We start from the raw sequence: 21636 nt of genomic DNA, 5'->3' as shown, positions 1-21636 counted from the left end.
AAACCAAACCTATCCTAAAGGTCTTGGTCTTCTGTCGTTAATCAAGCATTCCCGGTTGTTACACCATACTACTACCAAGAGGAAGGTGAAGGTGGGAAATAGCTTGGAGGATAAGACTTTTGTGTGATTCTCTAATAATAGGGTCCCCTGTATAGTGATTAGTAAGACTTATTAGTGGAATCGCCTCCAATGATAGGCTGTAAACAATCCAATAACTCTTCCTTAGATAGATGCCAGATCTATCTAAGGAAATGCCTCCAATGATAGGTTGTAAACAATCTAATAACACTTAGACAGATGCTAGATCTTCTCACGCTACTTTCTCCCACCATCGGGATTAGATTTGAAACTCCTATAACTGGAGCATGAAATGTTGGTGAAGGAGGGTGGGGAGATAGTGGTGGACATGCGACGTATTTGTAGGTGGAATGGCTCAGCCAACAATTGTTGCTTTAACTCCCACTAAAGATTGATGTAGTGTGACAATCAACTTTGGATTTGGTTGTTGGTAAATGAATGTATTGGACGAGATTCGCGAGAGTCCTAGGAGATCCCAAATCTGTATATTTCCTATACAGTTAGGAAGCTTTATGTTTTAGAATTTTTGTTTTTAGCAACCTTATTTTTAGGAAGATATTTTTTTTGGATTAGGAAGTCTTTTGGAGATAGAAGTTGCATTGCATTTAGGACATAGGGTTTTTAGAAAGTTTTGGGAGCAAGAAACTCCATCGAGTTTGTATATATATATCATAAGATAACAATGGAAAGACAACATTTGGCTTCCGAAATTTTTCATGGTATTAAAGCCATATTCTAGCAAGTCAAATCCATCGACCCTTGGATATGAAGGTAGCTGGCAGCCATTATAAGATGGTAAAGCTCATCGACACTGACGTTGATGTACTCTGAGTCCCAGTTCCTGATTTCTTCGTGAGCCTCATTAGGGTCGTCCATCTTCTTCTTGGAATCAAACTCGACGTGTTTCCTGCAATAATCAATCACCTTGGGTAAGATATTACTACTGATGTTGAGCAACGGAATCACATCGACACCAAAGTCATCTTCGACCATTTGCTTGAACATCTCAGACGAGTCTTGCCGATCGGTCACCATGGCTGCCAACAACAACAAGAACGGTAAGAGCACAAGTAAGTCTATTGGACCATCTTCTCCTTTCTATTTGCATCCATTAGATAATCCTGGAATTATCATCAATCCGGTGGTCATGAGAGGAGATAACTACGACAAATGGGCAAAGATGATGAGAACTGCTTTTCGTGCCAAAAACAAAATCGATTTCATCAAAGGCAGGGTCACAAAGCCAGAGAACGATGCTCCAGAGATCGATCTCTGGTGGGTTGTGAACTTGATGTTGGTGGCTTGGGTTTTCAATACTGTCGATCCATCACTGCGTTCAACTATCATGTATATGGAGATGGTTAAGGAGCTTTAGGATGATTTGAAGGAACGATTCTCGATCGGCAACGAAACACGGATTTATCAGATTAAATCCGAGCTTGCTAACTGCAAGCAACATGGACAGACAGTGGTTGCATATTACAAAAAATTGAAGGCAATGTGGGATGAATTAGGAAGCTACTCTAAGGTACCCGTGTGTATATGCATTCCAACATATTGAGTATGGAGTCAATTACAAATATGAACAAAGTTTACTCAATGATCATACAAGAAGATCGACATCGATCGTTGGCACGAGGTAAGGAGGAACGGGCAGATGCGGTTGGTTTTGCAGCACAAGCCTCACAAACATCACGAGACAGTAGAGCTGCTTCAAAAGACAAAACAATTGTGTGTAACAATTGTGGTCGACCTGGCCATGAAGCAAAGAATTGCTTCCAATTAATTGGATACCCTGAATGGTGAGGAGACAGACCCCACAGTACGTCGACCGGGCATGGAGCAGGACGAGGAAAAGGGGGTGGACCCTCTGGTGGACGGGGCCGAGGCATGGCAAAAGCTCATGCTGCTCAATCATCAGCAGGGCATAAGGTGGCTACTAATGCAGTTGTGACTGACGGAGACCGGACCAGACTGAGTGGGCTTAATGACAAGCAATGGCTGACTCTTGTAAGCATGCTTAATGCTTACAAAACCAAGACTAATGAAAAAATCTCTGGTAAGAATTACTCCACTATATGGATTATTGACTTTGGGGCATCACATCACATGACAGGGAATTTGAATGTGCTTGTCGACACCTATGATGTTGCACCTTGTCCTTTTAGGTTACCAAATGGTGCGCACACCAAGGACGTGATAGAAGGCACTGTTGAACTTGGAAATAATTTTAAATTGATGCACGTATTATATGTCCCAAAACTCAATTGTAATTTATTGCCAGTAGGTCAGTTGCTTCGTGACATAGATTGTATTGTAACGTTTAATAATAAGTTGTGTGTGATACAGGATTGCATCTCGAGGACTCTGATTGGTGTGGGTGAATAGTTTGATGGGGTCTATGTCTTCATGGGTGTGGCGTCGGTTCGTGCTTACAAGACAAATGGAATTGGGTCATGCGGTTTGTGGCATCAGAGATTGGGACACCCTTCTTATCAAACGGTTAGCTTGCTTCTTAATATCAGTAATAGTAAGAACAAAACATGTGATGTTTGTTTGAAGGCAAAGCAAACTAGAGATGTTTTTATTCAAAGCAGCAATAAAGTAACTGATTGTTTTGCATTGATTCATTGTGACTTATGGGGTGCTTATAGAGTATCTACATCTTGTGGTGTTATATATTTTTTGACAATTGTTGATGATTATTCTCGAGCGGTTTGAAATTATTTGTTGGCTTAAAAAAGTGAAGTTGGTCGAACACTCAAAAATTTGTGTGCAATGATTGAACGGCAATTTAATAAGAAGGTTAAGGTGGTGAGAAGTGATAATGGAACAAAGGTTAAATCCTTGAGATCATATTTTGACGAATAAGGAATTTTATTTCAAACTTCTTGTGTTGAAACACTTTGGAAACCAAAGACAACAAATCCATTACTTCAAGTGGCACCAATCCAGGGATCGAAGGAACCGACTCTGAAACAAGGAGTTTTAGTAGACCCATGTGCACATGGTAGTATATGTTGTTCACAACACACGATTGAGTGAAGAACTGAGCTCCTGATATGCTCAACTTGTTGGAAACATCCAAGGCCCAGGGTAAGAACGAGTCATATATCAGGCAAACCACATAATCATCTTGCTTCTAGATGAGCTCAATCAAGCTTTCAGAGCCAACTTCCTTGAAAGAAGTGAGGTAGGCTTCAATACTCTCTACTTGCATAATCCCACCCTCATCGTAGCCATCAGAGATTGTGTGGACCTCAACATAGCAGGATTCAGCTTGCATGGATTTGGAGATGAAGGTGGTAGTAACTAGTGTGGGTTTAAGGCCTTTGAAGGCTAAACACTTGGAGAATTGAAGTATTGGGTTTATGTGGCCTTGGACTAGACATGGAAGTAGTAGTACATGGGCTCCGTGAATTCTTTTTTCCTTCTCCATTTCTCCAAATAATGCTCTACTTCATCTCCATGAGCACTGTTGCAGAGTTTATTTTATAGGAATTGATGAGGGCGGATTCGGCCCTCTAATGACATTGTGACACATGGCATCTCAAAATAGCTAGACGACACCAAGACACCACCTAAGTGATGATTTGGAGTCCTAGATCGCGGCTTGTCTTTACCCTGACCTGGAGACTTGCCTTTATGCCGACCTAGCGACCTCGACCACAACTCAGGTCGGCTAGAAGCACCTTGTCCATGGCCGACTTGCAGCACCTCGTCACTGGCCAAAGTGACCTCGACGCAAGGAGCGACCTCCCTCGAAGGTGTGTCGGCCTGACTGAGGTCCAGGTGGCAACCTACGAGACATGCTTGCCAATAAATTCGGCATGCATATCCCGACACTCCCATGGTTCTTAGAAGTTGGCCCACATACCGAATGTTTCGGAGGATGGTCAACATGCATGGAAATTGTCTCCAAGGATCTCGAACCGGTTAGGCACGATCTCCCAGAAATCTCGGTTGTAGTGCGTGAGGCCCACACCAAACAATGCCTATATAAAGGCACCAACCGCAATGACACAAGGGGTATGCGCGTGATTTTTCTACTCTCTAGCTCTCTAGCTCTCTAGCTCTCAAAGCTTTCAGCTCGCACCACAGTACACTAACTTAAGCATCAAAGTGACCTCGCGAGGTTAGCCACCCCGGGTTCTCTGATTCGCTGTCTTGCAGATCCACCTAGTTCATTGCTCCATTGGAAGCCAGATCATCCTCCAGTAGGGAGTAGTCAGATCACGCTACATTGATTGGCGCCGTCTGTGGGAAATGCTACAAGGTTCTCACCTTCTAAAAGGCTAAGTCCTCTTCTTTCAAAAAGTTAAGATCTCACATTTTAGAAACTAAAGTTATCACTTTTTGATTTCCATTTTTATGAACTTAAAGGCACCTTTGACCAGCATCAACACCCAGAGCAAATACCGATTATTGGGGGGCAAAAACATCTATGATGAACCTAGAGTACTCCCCTGTGACAATCAAACAAGTTCAAGCCGAACTCAGCACCCCCAGTGCCCCAAATAAATACCCCACTACCGCATGTGAACGCCCCACTCCCCATGGTAGAGCCATTAGCAGTTCCCGTCGGGATCGAAGCACGGTAATTCCATGAGATGAAGCATGAATTTCCAGATGTGAGCATGGGAGTAGCTCGACATATTCATGTCGATGCAGAATAAGTAGCACCAGAATGACCTTAACAACTAGTAGTCCAACGACAGACACCTCGAAGTAAGGCTGTCCTCGTAGGTTGAGCCAATCATGGTTCCCGCAGGAAGTTGATGGCCAACAAACTAAGCAGCTCTGCTGACTTTATTTCAGCTCGGATAAGCCTCATCAGTCCTCTAGGCGAGGTATCCTCTACAAGATGAGCTCTTTGTGGCTTTCGCGGGAGTTGGCGGCCAATGGACTGAATGGACGCCCTTGCAGGTCGAGCCTTCCAAGGCTCCCGTGTGAGCTGGTGACCTAAAGTCAGTAGTGCTGCCCCTGTAGGTCGAGCACCCAGTGGCTTCTTGTAGGAGTGGGTGACCAACGTCACTAACGAGGCTAATGCACTGCAGCCATGGCCCTGAACTGCCGACTCACACTAGCAACAACATTATGCCCTCACAAGGGGGGCAGAACATGTACAATGTGGCTCGCAAGCACTCACTCAAGAAGATAACCCCACGGGATTATGTAGGAGCAACCATATTAGAAGTTACTATAGAATGACCACCCGCTTAGGCGGAAAGTTCAAGTCGCACGTCAGTTAATCAAGGATAAGGAGAGTGGACTGCGAGTCGCTCCCAGAGCCTAAGGGCTAAGGTGCCGAGCTGATAAAAGACCTCGGCACCACATTAGACCCAGTAGCCTCTTCGTAATGGGCAAAATCAAAGATAAGGGGAGTGGACCGCGAGTCGCTCCCAGAGCCTAAGGGCTAAGGTGCCGAGCTGATAAAAGACCTCGGCACCACATGAGACCAAGTAGCCTCTTCGGTAGTGGACCGCAAGTCACTCCTAGAGCCTAAGGACTAAGGTGTCAAGCTGATAAAAGACTTCGGCATCACATAAGACCTAGTCGCCTCTTTTGCATGGGCGAAATAAAAAGCAATTCGCATTCAGCACGAGAAAGAAAACAAAGGAAAGACTAGTTCGCTCTCAACACCATGATGGATGCAAACTTGGCCGATTTCTTCACAATCGACCTCCACCTCGGTTGCAGGCTCTGCATCGAGCTCACTGGCTAGAACGAGCTCGAAGGACGCTGCATCAAAGTCTACCTAGGTGGAGCAACCTGATAAAGCAGTCACACAGAACCCCCTCTTGAGGATGGCATGATGAGCTTTACTCTTGAGGTGCTTAGTTGGATTTCAGAACCTCTTGATGGTCACATCCCTAATAAGGTAGATGCCCTCAGGGTACCTGCTCCACCTCTCCTCAAGCAGATGAATTCGCTCTCATGCCCCGAAAATAAAGATGACGAGGTCCTGCATAAGGCTGCAAACACTTGGACTCTTCCGACCTGAGAAGCAAATTGGATCGATGCTTACAAGCTTATCGAATCAGTCATTTCAGGCCAAAAGGAGCGATCTACTCCCTTCACCAAGTTACTTTCAGCTCGGGAGTGGGGGGCAATTGATGAGGGTGGATTTGGCCCTCCAATGACATTGTGACACATGGCATCTCAGAACAACTAGACGACACCTAGACACCACCTAAGTGATGATTTGGAGTCCTAGATCGTAGCTCATCTTTACCCCGACCTGGCGACCAGCCTTTATGCCGACCTAGCAACCTCAACCACAACTCAGGTCGGCTAGAAGCACCTGGTCCAGGGCCGACCTGCAGCACCTCGTCACTGGCCGAAGTGACCTCGACGCAAGGAGCGACCTCCCTCGAAGGCGTGCCGGCCTGACTGAGGTCCAGGTGGTGACCTGTGAGACGTGCTCACCGACAAATTCGGCATGCATATCCCGACACTCCCACGATTCTTGAAAGTTGGCCCACATACCGAACGTTCTTGAGGATAGTCAACATGCATGGCAGTTGCCTACGAGGATCTTGTACCGGTTAGGCACGATCTCCTGGAAATCTTGGATGCGGTGCATGAAACCCAAACCAAACAATGCCTATATAAAGGCACCAGCCGCAATGACACTAACTTAAGCATCGGAACGACCTCACCGGATTAGCCACCCTGAGTTCTCTGATTCGTTGTCTTACAAGCCCACCTAGTTTGTTGCTCGATTGGAAGCCAGATTATCCTCTAGATGGGAGTAGTCAGATCGCGCTACATCTCGAAATGAAGAACTTGGGCATTGACATTTAAGTAATTGATAGATATGTGTGGGGTGAGAAACCTAATAAACAATTTGGAAATAAGTGAAGAGAATAAGAAAATATTTGTCCTTTCTTTTTATGTAATTCATCCAAATAAATAAAAATTAATATTTATCCTTCTTTAATTTAATGCATGCATTTGATCAGTATAACAGTATTTTTTAAGGAGACGTGGGTGACCAGCTAGCTAGCTAGCTTTCTTTTTCTTACAGCAAATTCAAACATGACATATTTGGTGTTTGGTCCACCTCATGTATTTTATTAATTTTTTGAGTTTTATTTACATATGATTTACTATCCCTTGAATTTTGATTTATTCCCCACTTGTCACTGTTCTAGCTGTACAAATCGTAAACTGAACAATGAAAACCCTACTGGACCTACTAGTTTACTTTTGCTCAAGAATTAAGATAGCTCCACGTAATGTTCGGGTTATGTTAATTTAGGCCATATGAACTGTTTGGCTTTTTCTATCCAGTTTCCTCTGTTTACTAAGCTGTTCATATATGTTGAGTTGTATCCCAGTGGAAAAAAGACCCAGCAAAGGCTGTGTTCTACTGTCAGTTTAGGTGTTGTCTGGGTTATGTTAAGTTTAGGCCACGTGTCCTTTTTTATATATCTTTTTTGCTCTGTTTTCTAAGCTGCTCATATATATTGAGTACTAGTAGGGCCTGTGCATTTTCTTTTTTTTTTTTTTTATCAAAAAAAGAAACCACTACAAACATCACGGATATGGAAGGTGGACGCCACACCATCACTCTCTCTCAGATCTTGAAGATGGCTGCTGCACCGGCTCCTCAGATCTATGGAAGGTAGACGTCACACCAGGCACCACCCCTCTCTCTATCTCACATGTTGAAGTTGGTCGTCGCACCACCACCACCACCCTCTCTCTTTACCACTCAAATCTCCGATTTGAATTAGCAAACACATTGCCACTCTTTCTTCCTCACTCAAATCTCCAGATTGAAGATTCAAATCTTGGAGCTTGGCATTTGGAGTATTACACCGTGCTTTAGCTTGATATTGTCATAATTTTAGGGTATTATGATAAAAAAATCAATTACCAAAGAGGAAAATATGTAAAATTTTCATTTTACATGAAAAATTTTGATTTTTACACTGGCGCAATCTAATATGAATATTATCCAATGACAAAATGCCATGAAAAAACTTTTAATTTTTTCTAATATGATTTTTTTTGCAGCTACTGTTTTTTTCCAAAATATTTTTTTGAAACTTTTATTATTTTCTTGTTTTTCTGTATTTCTTTTACTTTTATGTTATATATAGATTTTTTAATATTCTATCATTTTGAGTATTTTGTAGTTTCTGGTTTTATCCAAATTTTATATTTTTCTGAGTTTTTTGTCTTTTCCAATTTACTTGTATTTTTTTGCAATTTCTAATGTTTGTCAGTTTTATGTGTTTTTATGTATTTTATATTTTAAAATACTTTTGAACTTTTTATCTTTTTTCATATCCTTTTAGTTGAAATATATGTGTGTGTATTTACATTTTTATTTATTTTTTTATTTTTATATTTTCTGATTTTTTATAGTTTTCATGTATTTTTTGCAATTTCTGGTGTTTTCCATGAAATATATATTATTTATCATTTCTTGTGTTTTTATAGGTTTTTATTTTTTATTTGAATTTTTGAATTTTTTATATTCGTTTATTCTATGTTTTTATGCAATTAAAATAGAGAAAAAAAAAACTACTTCAAATTAGAGGGTCAAATGGGTGGGTTAGGGTGGGTCAAGGTCAGAATGGGTTGTGACCCACTTTGACCCACAGACATGGGTGCCAAATCGGTTGGGCTTAAATAGAGGCCTTGGGTCGCCCAACCCAACCTAACCCAATTTGAGCCCACCCAACATTTTATGATAAACATATCTACATGTCATCAATTTATTCTACCTAAAAATAGGGCTACACACACCCAAGCCCAAGCCCAACCTACGATTTGGGTTAATCTCAAGTTAGACCTAGGTTGGTACACTCAAGCTTAACCTTGAGTTGGGCCAAGCCTAAGCTCGAGGTTTGAGAATTAGGGTTGGCCTTGGGTTGACCCTCAACCCAACCCAACTTACCCAAGTTGCACCACAGGAAGTAGCATTGTGACTTTCCTAATTGTATTAGTTTTTATTCTTTTATTAAATTGTTTTGACTTTTACTAAATTTTTATTTAGTGGATTGGGGGATTAATTAAGTTTAAGACTAATAATTTTGTTTTTTTTACTAATTTATATTATTCTTATCTATATTTTTATAACATTATTAACTTAATTAGTTAACTAATTTATTATGTTATTAATTAATTAGTTAACTAATTAAAAAAGCTTTAGTAATTAAGTTATAATTAGTTAACTAATTATATAATTATCTTATTATTTAGTTAAAATTTTTAATTATATAATCATTTTCTAAGTGAACTAAATTTGTTTAGTAAATTAATGTAATTAAGAAACTAATAACTAATTAGTTAATTAATTTAATTTAATTAAGGTTTATTTATTCTCAAGGTTATTCCATTAATTTTATTTTTTACATTTTACTAATTATATTTTGAAATTCTACTTAATTTTAGTTTCGTGGTGAAATTTTTCATTAAATAAAATGATCATATAATTTAATTAGATTGTATAATGTTCAATTAAAATTATAATATAATTAATTGAGTTATTGATGGAACACCTATCGATTTATTGAAAACCAAATATTCCAGATTTAGCATGTCTTTTAAAGAAGATAACTGAATTCCCAGCATGCCTTAGAAAAATGGAATAGTTATTATAAGAATATTGCCTTTGAAAATTGAGGTGAGATACAAGGAGCAAGGAGAGGATAATGACGTGGGTTAAGGAGGTAGTTGGGAATGATAAATGAAAGAGAAAGAGGTTTAAGGAGGAAGTTTCCCACTTTAAAATGATTTGGGTTAGTAATAGATAGAGTCTTGCCATGTGGCTAAATAAGAAGTCTGGGTTGAGGAAAGGGAGGAAAGAGAGAGAGTGAATGAGAGAGCAGGGATGGGGTAAGGGAGAAATGAGAGGAGAGAAGGAGAAGAGTGCTAACATGGGGCCTAATTGCTTTATAGTATAGTATAGATTTATGATAATTTATTTATAATTCTAGATAATTTTGTACTAATTTGTGGTAATTTTTGGACATTTCTACTATTTTATGATAACTTTTAATAATTATACATAATTTATGGTAATTTATTTTGGTTATATTATTTGATAATTTCAAGTAATTTCTACTAATTTATGTTGAATTTCCGGTAAAAATTAGTGGTAATTTATGGTAACTAGTGATAGTTTCCAATGAATTGAAATTCCTACTAATTTTTGTAAATTTATTAATAGACTATTGGTAATTTCGTGCTAATTTCTAATAAAATCTTACTATTTCATGATATTTTTTGGTATTTATTGGTAATTTATAATAATTTATGGTAAATAACGATGACTTGAAATTTATACTAATTTATTGGTTATTTATCATATAATTATTAATAATCTCTAGTAATTTTTGTGAGGATTTTTGGTCATTTTTGGACATTTCTACTAATTTATTATACTTATATAATTTATATATTAAATATATGATTTAAATGTAATTACTGTTAATTACAGTTTAAATATAGTTATAATTAAATTTTATTTTATTTTATATTTAAATATAATTTAAATACTTAAACCGTAATATTAATTAAAGCATTAGATCGGGCCCGACCGGATCAAAAAGATGATCCTGACCGATTAATGCCAACACAGATTCGAATTGGAACTTGATCGGATATGAAAACCCAACCCATATATCTCATCTTCTTAACCCGGGTCGAGCTACAGTGGAATGGAGTCATTTTTTACTTAGTTTAGGCATCCAAAACTGAAGCAAAGATGTTGTTGGCCAATCTTTGCATCAAAACCAGACAAGAAAAGGAAGATTCGACCAATAAGCTCTTTATTTTTGTTTCAAATTTCTCTGTTTTCATTCTAAATGTTTTCAAATAGAATCTATGTTTCTAAAATGATCAAAAAATGAAATAGATGGTTGGTTGGAGTATTTCAAAACAATCCAAGAGAGAAAATAAGTGAGAGAAGAAAGAACCTTCCGCCCCTTGCTTTATGGTGATCTTCCGCCCAACAAATGAGAGAAAAACAATGAACAGCGGTGTCCTTCTGCCCTTGCTTTTCAGCCCCTGCTTTTTTGTCCAAAACAAAGAGATTAATAGTGGATTTAGAGTAAAGGAGAGAGAGAGAGAGAGAGAGAGAGAGAGAGAGAGAGAGAGAGGATAAAGAACAGAGAAAGGAGAAAGGAATTGGGGAAGGGGATATTACTTATTCCGCTGATGCATTTTGGACCTTCAAGCCCTGATTTTCGTCCAAAATAGAGAAAGATGAGGAGGAAAGAAGAGTTGGAAATGAAAAGAAAGTAAACCAAGCTGGTTCCTTAGTTGAACACAACTTAGGAGAGTCCATTGGACATGAGCACCAGACGTGGTATAGCTAGTTTATCATAGTTTATCATGATTCTTGGAGAGGTCATCAGACGTGGCCTGAACAGAGAAAGAGTCATCTTACCTGGCCAACGAAGAGAAATAAATAAGTTTTATTCATTACTTCGGTTTTGACGTGAGAAATTTGATTTGTGAGAGAACATATAAAGTAGATTAGAAAAATTCAAAATTCAAAAAAAATAGAGAAAAATTCTAGACTATTGTATTTTATTCTATATTAGTGGGGAGCACGGGATTTATTAAGAGAAAGCTAAATAACAGAAATTGTCATATAATAAAATACCCCTTATAGTTTCATGGGTATACTGAAATCTACCATATAGTTGGCACTTTACTGAAACATCACTTATAATTTGTAATGGATCAATCTTCCATTAGATGATGGTAGAAAATGACAGTTTTGACCCTAATGTTCATTTAAATAAATTTAATGAAAACAAAGTAAAAGTAAAAATACCATTTTTGCCCTTAATAATACACGGGCAACCACTCTATTGGCAATATTTGGCCAATTTTGTTTTTTATACAAAAAAGTGTTAAGAGTATTTTTGAAATAAAACATCATGGACCTAATGGCAAAACAAACACTTCTTAATGAAAGGTTACTTAAGTAAATAAGTTGTAAAATATATGAGATGTTTTAGTAAAATGAAAACTATAAGGTAGATTTAAGTAAATATGTAAAACTATAAGGTGTGTAGGAATGATAACGGGGCGGGGATCATATTCCCCGTCCCCGACCCCGATTCTGAAATTAACCCCATCCCTGATCCCCAACGAGGATGGGTTCCCTGTGGGGACCGAAATCCCTAAAATGTTTTTAGATAATAGTATTTTTTAAATAAATTTATTTAAAATGAATAAAATTTTAAATTATAAATAATGTTTTAAATATGTTTTGATATATATATATATATACATATATATATAATATAAATAACGTAATAGTATATTTAATATAAATTATATTTAATATATATATATATATCGGGGTCGGGGTGAGGCGTTGACCTCAATCCCCATCCCCGACCCCGACCTCGACCAGGGATTTCTATTAATCCCCGTCCCCGCCCCACCAAAGAAATCCCCATCCCTAGCCCCATTAGGTCGTGGAAGTCGAGCCAAATAGCCTATGACTGAACCAAACAAACTCATGAGCATTCATAATTCTAGATAAATTAATTGTTTTTTCTCTAAAAAATAACAATAGTTTAATCTCCAATAATTATTGAAAATTTATAGCAAAAATACACAATTACTAAAAATATATTGATAATGAAAAATACAAAAATTACAAAAATTACAAAAATACAATAAGTACAAAAAATATATTAACTTAGTCAATAAATAGTATAATCTCAAATAATAGTTTAATCTCTAATTAATATTAACCAATAACTTATAACAAAAATACAATAAATATAATAGGTACAGCAAATTAAATTAAAAATTTTCAATAGTAGTAATTTAATCTTCTATAATTATTCAACGTTTTCTGTTAAATAACAAAACAAAATAAATTTATTCATAATCATTGAAAATGCATTTATCACAATAGATAATAAATATTAATTTTATTATTTATAATTTTATAAAAAATACAGACAAAGAGTTTAAAATTATTATTAACAAATATTAATATTTTTAAGTTATTTTCTAGAATTATTACTTGATATATGTGAAATTAATTATTTACAATATTATTTAAAAATATTAAATTATTACTAATTTCAATGTTATGTTATAATTATTTTTCTACTTTTTAGATCTTTTTAAAATTTATTAAAATAATTTTTTTTATTTTAACTATTTAAATATAATTATGTTAAATGTTTTATTATTTAAAATATTTAGTTACTTAAATACTTAAATAATATGTAAAATACATAAGTTTTAAAATATTAATTATTTATTGAATTTATTTATCCATAAATCATAAGCTATACTATTACTACATAATTTTATTATTAGTTTTGTTATATATTAATTATTATTAATTTCAATATTGTGTTATAAATATTTTTCTACTTTGTAGATTTTTTTTTAATTTATTACAATATTTTATTATTTTAACTATTTAAAATCTAGTTATGACAAATAATTAGTTATTTAAATTGATAATCCAGAAAACATTTAAATTATTTAAATTGATAATCCTGAAAAATATAATTTAAATTGTTAGTACATAATTTCATGATATGTTTTGTAAAAATATAAAATTATTTTGTGTTTTTAATAACTATTTTAAAGTTATTATATAATTTTGTTAGAATATTTAAATAATTCTTAAATTTTTTAATCCAAACTTTTTTAGATAGATATAGATAAATATTAGGAGAGGGAATAAATAGGAATTAGAGATAATTTAGGAGAGAAACTCTCTAGTAAATTAGAGATAACTTTGGAGATAAATAGGAATTAGAGATAATTTTGGAGAAAGTGGGGAGTAGACCTATTCATGGGCCGGGTGGCCCGACGGGCCAGCCCGACCCCCGGACGGGCTTGAACATGCTTATAGGCCCATGGGCTTAAATTCAGGCCAAAAAGCCCGGCCTGCAATAAATTCGAGCCGGGCTCGGGTTTTGTCAAAATAGCCCCGCCCGAGCCCGGCCTGGCCCAACCTAATATTAAACTTAAAATTAGTTATGTGATTATGTCCATTTGAATAAATTTTTTGATTTAAGAATGTAAAATTGTGTTTTAAAATATAAAAAAAAAGGGAAAAATACCATCTTGTAGGCCCATTGTTCATTTAAATAGAAAAAAATACTATCTTAATTTTTAATTCTAATTTGAATAGGGAAAATTATTTTTTTTTCAATTAGGTCGGGCTTTGGGCTTGGGCTCGGGTTTCGGGCTTTTTACCAAGGCCAAGCTCGGGCCCAAGTTATAGGCCCGTTGGTCGGGCCGGGCTTGGGCTCGGGCTTAGTATATTTTCATTAGTGATAAGTGAAAGTCCGGCCTGAGCCCGGCCCGGCCCAACCCATGAACAGGTCTAGTGGGGAGGTAGTTTAAGAGTAATTTTAGGAGAAGAGATTATTTAGGTTATTGGGAAGTGCATCTCATTGGTTGTTTCAAAAAATGACATGGAATAAAAAAATAAAAATTCAGAAAAATGAGAAAATTTCTTGACCGCTTTGTTTTTTATATATATATATATATATATATATATATATACTAAAGGGGATTTATTAAGCACAAGCTAAATAGTAGAAAAGGTCATTTACTAAAATACCCCTTATAGTTTCATGGATATGCTAAAATCTACCCTATTGTTAGCATTTTACTAAAACACCACTTATAATTTGCAATGGATTTAACCAATCTTCCATTACATGATAGTGGAAAATGACATTGTTGACCCTAACGTTCATTTAAATAAATTTAATTGAAAGAAAATAAAAATAAAAATACCATTTTTGCCCTTAATAAGACAAAGGCAACCACTCTATTGGCTATATTTGGTCATTTTTGTTTTTTTATACAAAAAAAAAGTGTTAAGGATAATTTTTGAATAAAAAATCATGGGACTAAGGGCAAAACAAACACTCTTTAATGAAAGGTTGATTAAGTAAATAAGTTGTAAAATATATGGGATGTTTTAGTAAAATGAAAACTATAAGGTAGGTTTAAACAAATATGTAAAACTATAAGGTGTGTAGGAATGTCAACGGGAAGGGGTCATATTCCCCATCACTGACCCCAATTCTAAAATTAGCCCCCATCCCCAATCCTCGACGGAGACGGGTTCCCTATGGAGACTCAAATCCCCAAAATGTTTTTAGATAATAGTATTTTAAATAAATAAAAATTTAAATTATAAATAATGTTTTAAATATGTTTTGATATGTATATATATAAAATAAATAATATAATAGTATATTTAATATAAATAACATTTAATATATATAATCAAGGTCGGGTCGAGGCGGTGACCTCAATCAGCATCCCCGACCCCGCTCCCAACTGGGGATTCCTATTAATCCCTGTTCCCATTCTGCCCTACCAAAACAATCCCCATCCATAGCCCCATCGGGTCGAGGAAGTTGAGTCCCCATTGGAAATGGGGAAAATTGTCATCCCAAAAGGTGTGTTCTAGTAAATGACCCTAGTAGAAACACATAAGAGTATACAATTGTTTTATATTTTTAACTTTTTAAATAATTAATAATTATTCATATTTTATATACTATTTTTAATAAATTTTTATAATACAAGAATAACAATAATTAATTTTAGTTAGGTCGTTTTCATCAGTTTGATGAATAAAATTCATCAAACAAATTAATTGTATAGAATATTAAATAGAGTTATAGAGGAAAAGACTAAACATTTAAATAGACCGACTATATAGAAACAGAGATTTCAGCATAAATAATGGAGAGTTTCCCACTTTCACACGATTTATTGTCAATGATAAATAGAGCTTTGCCATGTGGCCTAGCGGGAAGCCTAGGTAGGGAAATGGGAGGAAAGAGAGTGAGTGAATGAGAGAAATAGAAATGGGCAAGGGAGAAAGTAGAGAAGTTTAAGAAGAGAAAAGAGAAGGGGAAATAGGAGAAGAAGAGGATGGCTGACATGGGAACTGATCGCTTTACAATATAGTATAGATTGTATCCCTAGTTGATAACAAAGGGTGTGTTCTAAAATTCTCTTTTTTTGTCTATGGAATTATTTGGGTTATATTAATTTGGGAACATTTTCTTTTTGTCTTGCTTGTTTTGTTTTCCAAGCTGCTCATACAAATTTAGTATTTTATCCCATTTGAAAGTTATTCAAAGAAGCTAGGGCACATAAAAGTGTTGAAGAAAATAGAGATAAAAAGGATAAGAATGCATGATAAAGGTAATCAACCATCTAACCAAGTCCATCACATGTAGAGTTCTTGCATGAGAAGGCACTACACGAAATTCACTATGGTTTGTGTATACTATCTCTATTTCAAATTGTATCTTATCTTTTGTAATTGATCATCAAATGTAAATATATACTTCAATGGTATACTCGGCCATTTTTTATCTCTACTTTGTGTCTCTTAGGCGTTTGATAGCACTTTTCAGATCTCTGAAGTCTTAAAAATGTTGCTTTTCAGATGCCGCCTACGTTTGTGTTGGGTTTGATTTTCAGATTTAGAACCCAATTTCATATCTAAATAGAAAAGATCTTCCCTAGGTGCTTAACGCGTTAATAGGCATTTCAGACGTGAACAAAAGACAAAAGAGCGCCATAGAAATTTCAAATAATCTTAATGCCCTCATATAAGCCAAAAATTTAGGTCATTCGACTCCTCCCCTAATTCGGAAAAGGAGATTTGCCACTATGATGTTCTGCTCTCTTCTTCTTCTTCTTCCCCACTATGGTATGGTGCAAGCTGTTGCTTCTTCTTCTTCTTCTTCTTCTTCTTCTTCTCTCTCTCCTGTCTTCCCGCCACTGTCGCTACAACTCTTAGCAACGGTGGTTCTTTGCTCTCTCTCTCTCTCTCTCTCTCTCTCTCTCTCTCTCTCTCTCTCTCTCTCCCTTGTCTTCCTGCCACCACTGCTACAACTCTTAGCAGTGATGGTTCTTTGATCTCTCTCCCCTGTCTGCCAGCCACCGCCATTGCAACTCTTAGCAGCGGCAGCAGTGGCAATGGTTCTTTCCAATTTTATTCCTACTTTAATAAATTATATTTGTATTATTATTAATTATTTTAATTTTTATTGCTTCACAATCTTCATTACTATTTTCATTATCATTTTAACTCTTAATAATTTATTTTTTATTTATATATTGGTATGTATTGTTCAATCTTATTCTTATTTCAATAAATTATTTTTACTTTTATAATTTACTCATATTTTTTTTAATATTATTTTAAATTTAATAAATTATTTTTTATGAAATAATACAAATTGAACTCAAAATTACCAAATAGTCTATTTTAGGGGCAAAATAGTAAAATTGATGAATTTCAGATGCTGCACAAACAACCTTCTTTATTTAGAGCCTCTAAAAAGTCAAAAAGCAACTATATCTCTTTTGAGATTCCAAACACTTTTAATATCTTTTTAACTTTTCAGATTTATCAAAGCCACCTGAATGTATTAGAGCACTAACAAGCCAGCATTATCCTGGACTTTGTTCTCTCCTTGCCATGTCCCTTTGCTCAAGAAGTTATAGCTATTGCCTCATGGAAGAAACAATATCACTTCCTATTATTCAATTGGATAATCACCCTGTTATCATAGATATCTACTCTCTTTCATGTTGTTGGTTGCAAAACCAGCAAGGAGGTCTTGGACACACTAGAACACTCTTTGCTCCTCGTGGCACTACTAGTGCTACTAACCTCTGTAATGAGATCAAAAATCTTTAAAAGAATAATATGACCTTGCTTGATTATATGCAATAGATAAAACTTTATGCCAATAAGTTTGTTGCCATTGGTGAACCTCTCACCAGTTCACAACTTCATCATGCAATCCATGGCCTTAATGCTAAATATGAAGCCTCCATTACCATTTTTACCACATGTCATGATGATCTCCCTTATGCCAATTTACAAGGTATGTTTTTTACTTTTAAAAGTCACTAGTACGTGTACACGTGCTTTGCACATGTCAATTCTATATGGTGATAATGATATAGTAATAATATATCCAAAATTTTCTATAAATTTTATATATTTTTTATTTTTTCTATTATTAATTGGATGCAAATTGCAAAATCCAAATCTGATTATATAAACATCTCATCTAAATATGTGATAATCAGGTGGAACTGTGAAGTTTCAAGTATCATTGACCGGCTACACTCTTCTTTTTATAATGTTATGTTTTCTCATTTTGGTGTATCTTTTTCCCTTTGTTCATTGAAAAAAAAATAAGATTTAAATAGAGGGAATTGAATGAGGTGAAAAGTAGGAATTCAAGTTACAATTTAAACCTTAAAATTAAATAGAGACTAAATTCAAAAATGAGTATTTTAGTCAGAAGAAAATTGCACAATCTTATTCATATTTTTAATAGTAATGTAAGTAATTATAGATGTGTTCAATTTTTTCTACAATTTTTTTATATTTTTGTGTGTAAAAATAATTCTAATATATCACACTTACTTTTTATTTAATATGATAAATATATGATATTATACATATGCTTGAACGCTTTTTTCAATATTTATGTATATATTCATATTCGTGTTTTTATACTATATTAATTTTTATTATTTATTTGTGACATTAAATGTTAACACATTTAACCCAAAAGTTAAACTATTTATTATTAATTTTTATAATTCATTTTTGGTTAGTTCTAAATTATGTATTTTATTTTCATTATCAATAAATATAATCCTTGTTTATTATACTTATTTAATAATTTGATTAGTGAAACTATCATAAATGTGTCTAACTTTTTCTACATTTTTGTAATTTTTTATATTTATTTCCATTTTAAAAATTTTATTACCTAACTATATGACTTTGTAAGTTGATCAATTTGATTTGAATGGCCGAATTACTTAGCCACCACTTTGATAAAAAATGGTTTTGTTTTTTAGTCAGTTAGATTTATATTGTTAAAAAATATTGACATAAATCTAACTAATAGCATTTATTAGTGAAAATAACTAAAAATATAAGATTTAATAAGAGAAAATGATATTTAATACCTTAAGTATAAAACTTAATGAAAGGGGATTAAATGAGGTGGAAAGTAATGATTGAAGTTGCATTTTCAACCCTTACAATTAGAGACAAACTAAATACACAAAAATAGGCATTTTAGTAGCCATTAAAACTATAATAAAATGATTTTTATACCCTTTTTTCTCAAACAAACAAGAGTGTAATTTTATTACAAAAAAAAAGGTTCACGTTGATAGTAAGTGTGCATGTGATTTACATTTGATAATTTTAGATGATGATAATAATATTAATAATGTATCCAAATTTTTCTATAAATGTTATGTATTTTTTATATTTTGTTTTTTTTATTATTAATTCAATGCGGATTGAAAATATATCCAAATCTGATTACATAAACACCTCATCAAAACATGTGATAATCAAACTAAGTTATGAAGTTTCAAGTATCATTGATAGGCCTATTTGTTTGGCTAGATTCTTCTTTTTGTAATATTTAATCTTTTTGGTGTATCCTTTTTTTTTTTGTTCATTTATCAAAAAAAAATGTAAGATTTAAATAGAATGAATTGAATGCGGTGAAAAGTTGTAGTTCAATTTACAATTTAAAGTTCATAATTAAATAGGGACTAAATTCAAAAATGAATATTATGTCAAAAAAAAGTTCCACAATCTTATTCATATTTTTAATAGTAGTGTAAATATAGAATTATAGATGTGTTCAATTTTTTTCTAAACTTTTTTGTATTTTTCCGTATAAAAATAATTCTAGTATGTCGCACTTACTTTTTATTTAATATGATAAATATATGATATTATTCATGTGTCTAAATGTTTTTTTATTTTTGCAAACTTTATGTTTTTTTTTCATTTTTATATTTTATTTTTTTGTTATTTATTTATGATAGTAAAGATTAACATGATTGAGCCAAATTTTAAACTATTGATCTTTGCCAAATAGTAAAATAATTTCATTTCCGACCAGTTCTAAATTATGTATTTCATTTTCATTACCAATAAAAATAATTATTGTTTATTACACTTATTTTTTAATTGGATTAATAAAAATATCATAAATGTGTCTAATTTTTCTATATGTTTTTAAGTTTTTATATTTATTTCTATTTTAAAATTTTTATTACATAACTATGACTTTGTAGGTTGATCACTTTGATTCGGATGGTTGAATTGTTTAGCCACCACTTGGATTAAAAATACGGGTGAGAAAGAAAAAACGAATCGACCGAAACCAAACTGAAAATTCGATTAGAAAAATCAGTTGGTTCGTTTTGATTCAATATTTTAAGAAAACCAAAGGTACCAGTTCGGTTTCGGTTAACCAAAATAGAAAACCGACAATTAACCAAAACAACTGGTATACATATATTTTATGTATATTTATATATATTATACATATTTTATATTTTTTGTGCATTATAAATTAATAAATATGCATTATATATAAATATATATATTATATATTTATAATATATAATATTTTATTTATTATTTAAAATATAATATTATATATATTATAATATTGTAAATAATAAAACACTGAAAAAACGACGAACCGAACCGCTGGTTAACCGATTGTCTTCAATTCGATTTCAGTTACCAGTTTTCCATAAATCAATAATCCCGATTCAGTTTCAAAAAATAGCCACCATGAGCACTCCTAATTAAAAACATTTTTTTTAGTCAATTTTAAAATATATGGATTTGTATTATTAAAATTATTGACACAAATCTAATTAGGGTGGCAATTGGGCAGATTGGATTGGGCTCGGCTTGGATTGAGCTTCAACCCAACACATCCAACCCACCAACCCATTAATGACCCAGTTAGATGGAATTAAATGGGTTGGGTTCAACCAAACCCACCTTGACTCAACCCAACCCATTTAGAAAAATAATGAAAATTACACAAAAATAATAGAAATTGCAGTAACCAAAATAGAAATTAATTAAACAAAATCACAAAAAAAAAAACATAAAATTAATAAACAATCATAAAAACATTAAAAAACAGAAATTACAACTTTTATTTTATCCTTGCTATATACATGAAATTAACCCATAATATTACTTTGTTTGGGACATAATATTTGAATGTTTCATCATCTAAAATTACCTCGCACAACCACTATGTACCAACCTTTATACATGTCTACGAACTCATTTGCATAATTAAATAACCAACTTTGACGATTATCACAATCTAAGTTAGCTAGAGCATTCGGCAGCTGATTAGCCTCCCTGAGAATATGCACAAAATGAAATTCACAATTAGTTAGTACCATAGTCACCTTGGGATTGAAACTACACCGTTAACAATGTTGCAAATAACTTGAGAATTTTTTGTCTCAACCACTACCTTTGTGAAGCCGAGAGGTCTTACCATTTGAACGAACTCCTCCTAGTTCTAGCAAAGCCTTAGCTTCAGCGATCAGCTTTGTATCCCTGCCATAGAATCTGTAGAACGCCCAATAAAGGAGTCCTGCTCATCTCTAATGATTCCACTTCCCCCATTGGGGCAAGGGTTTTCCCCTAGATACCGCGCCATCTACATTTAGTTTGACGAAACC

General features: G+C 34.0%; 1 protein-coding gene across 14 annotated transcripts; it reads right to left on the bottom strand.

The window, feature by feature from the left end:
• Positions 1-696: 696 nt before the first annotated feature.
• Positions 697-21636, bottom strand: LOC148873415 (SKP1-like protein 11). Of its 14 annotated transcripts, none has more exons than XR_016104899.1 (5): positions 21426-21630; positions 21207-21307; positions 11246-11488; positions 11016-11106; positions 697-1115 (listed from the first exon to the last, which is right to left on the bottom strand). XR_016104899.1 is itself a non-coding variant. In XM_088964285.1 (5 exons), exons 2-5 carry the CDS (start codon positions 21214-21216, stop codon positions 814-816), a joined length of 306 nt encoding a protein of 101 aa, XP_088820411.1. In that variant the 5' UTR covers positions 21217-21307; positions 21450-21630; the 3' UTR covers positions 697-813. The 14 variants fall into 14 exon arrangements, 1 of the variants encoding a protein (XP_088820411.1); XR_016104904.1 differs by having other exon boundaries at positions 697-985; XR_016104911.1 differs by having other exon boundaries at positions 21450-21630.

Source organism: Nelumbo lutea, chromosome 1 (genome assembly GCF_056320005.1).
Source record: "Nelumbo lutea isolate HS-2025 chromosome 1, American lotus-T2T, whole genome shotgun sequence".
Taxonomy (NCBI): Eukaryota; Viridiplantae; Streptophyta; class Magnoliopsida; order Proteales; family Nelumbonaceae; genus Nelumbo; species Nelumbo lutea.
The sequence above is the reverse complement of the archived record's forward strand: the minus strand, read 5'-3'. Positions and strand labels throughout refer to the sequence as shown.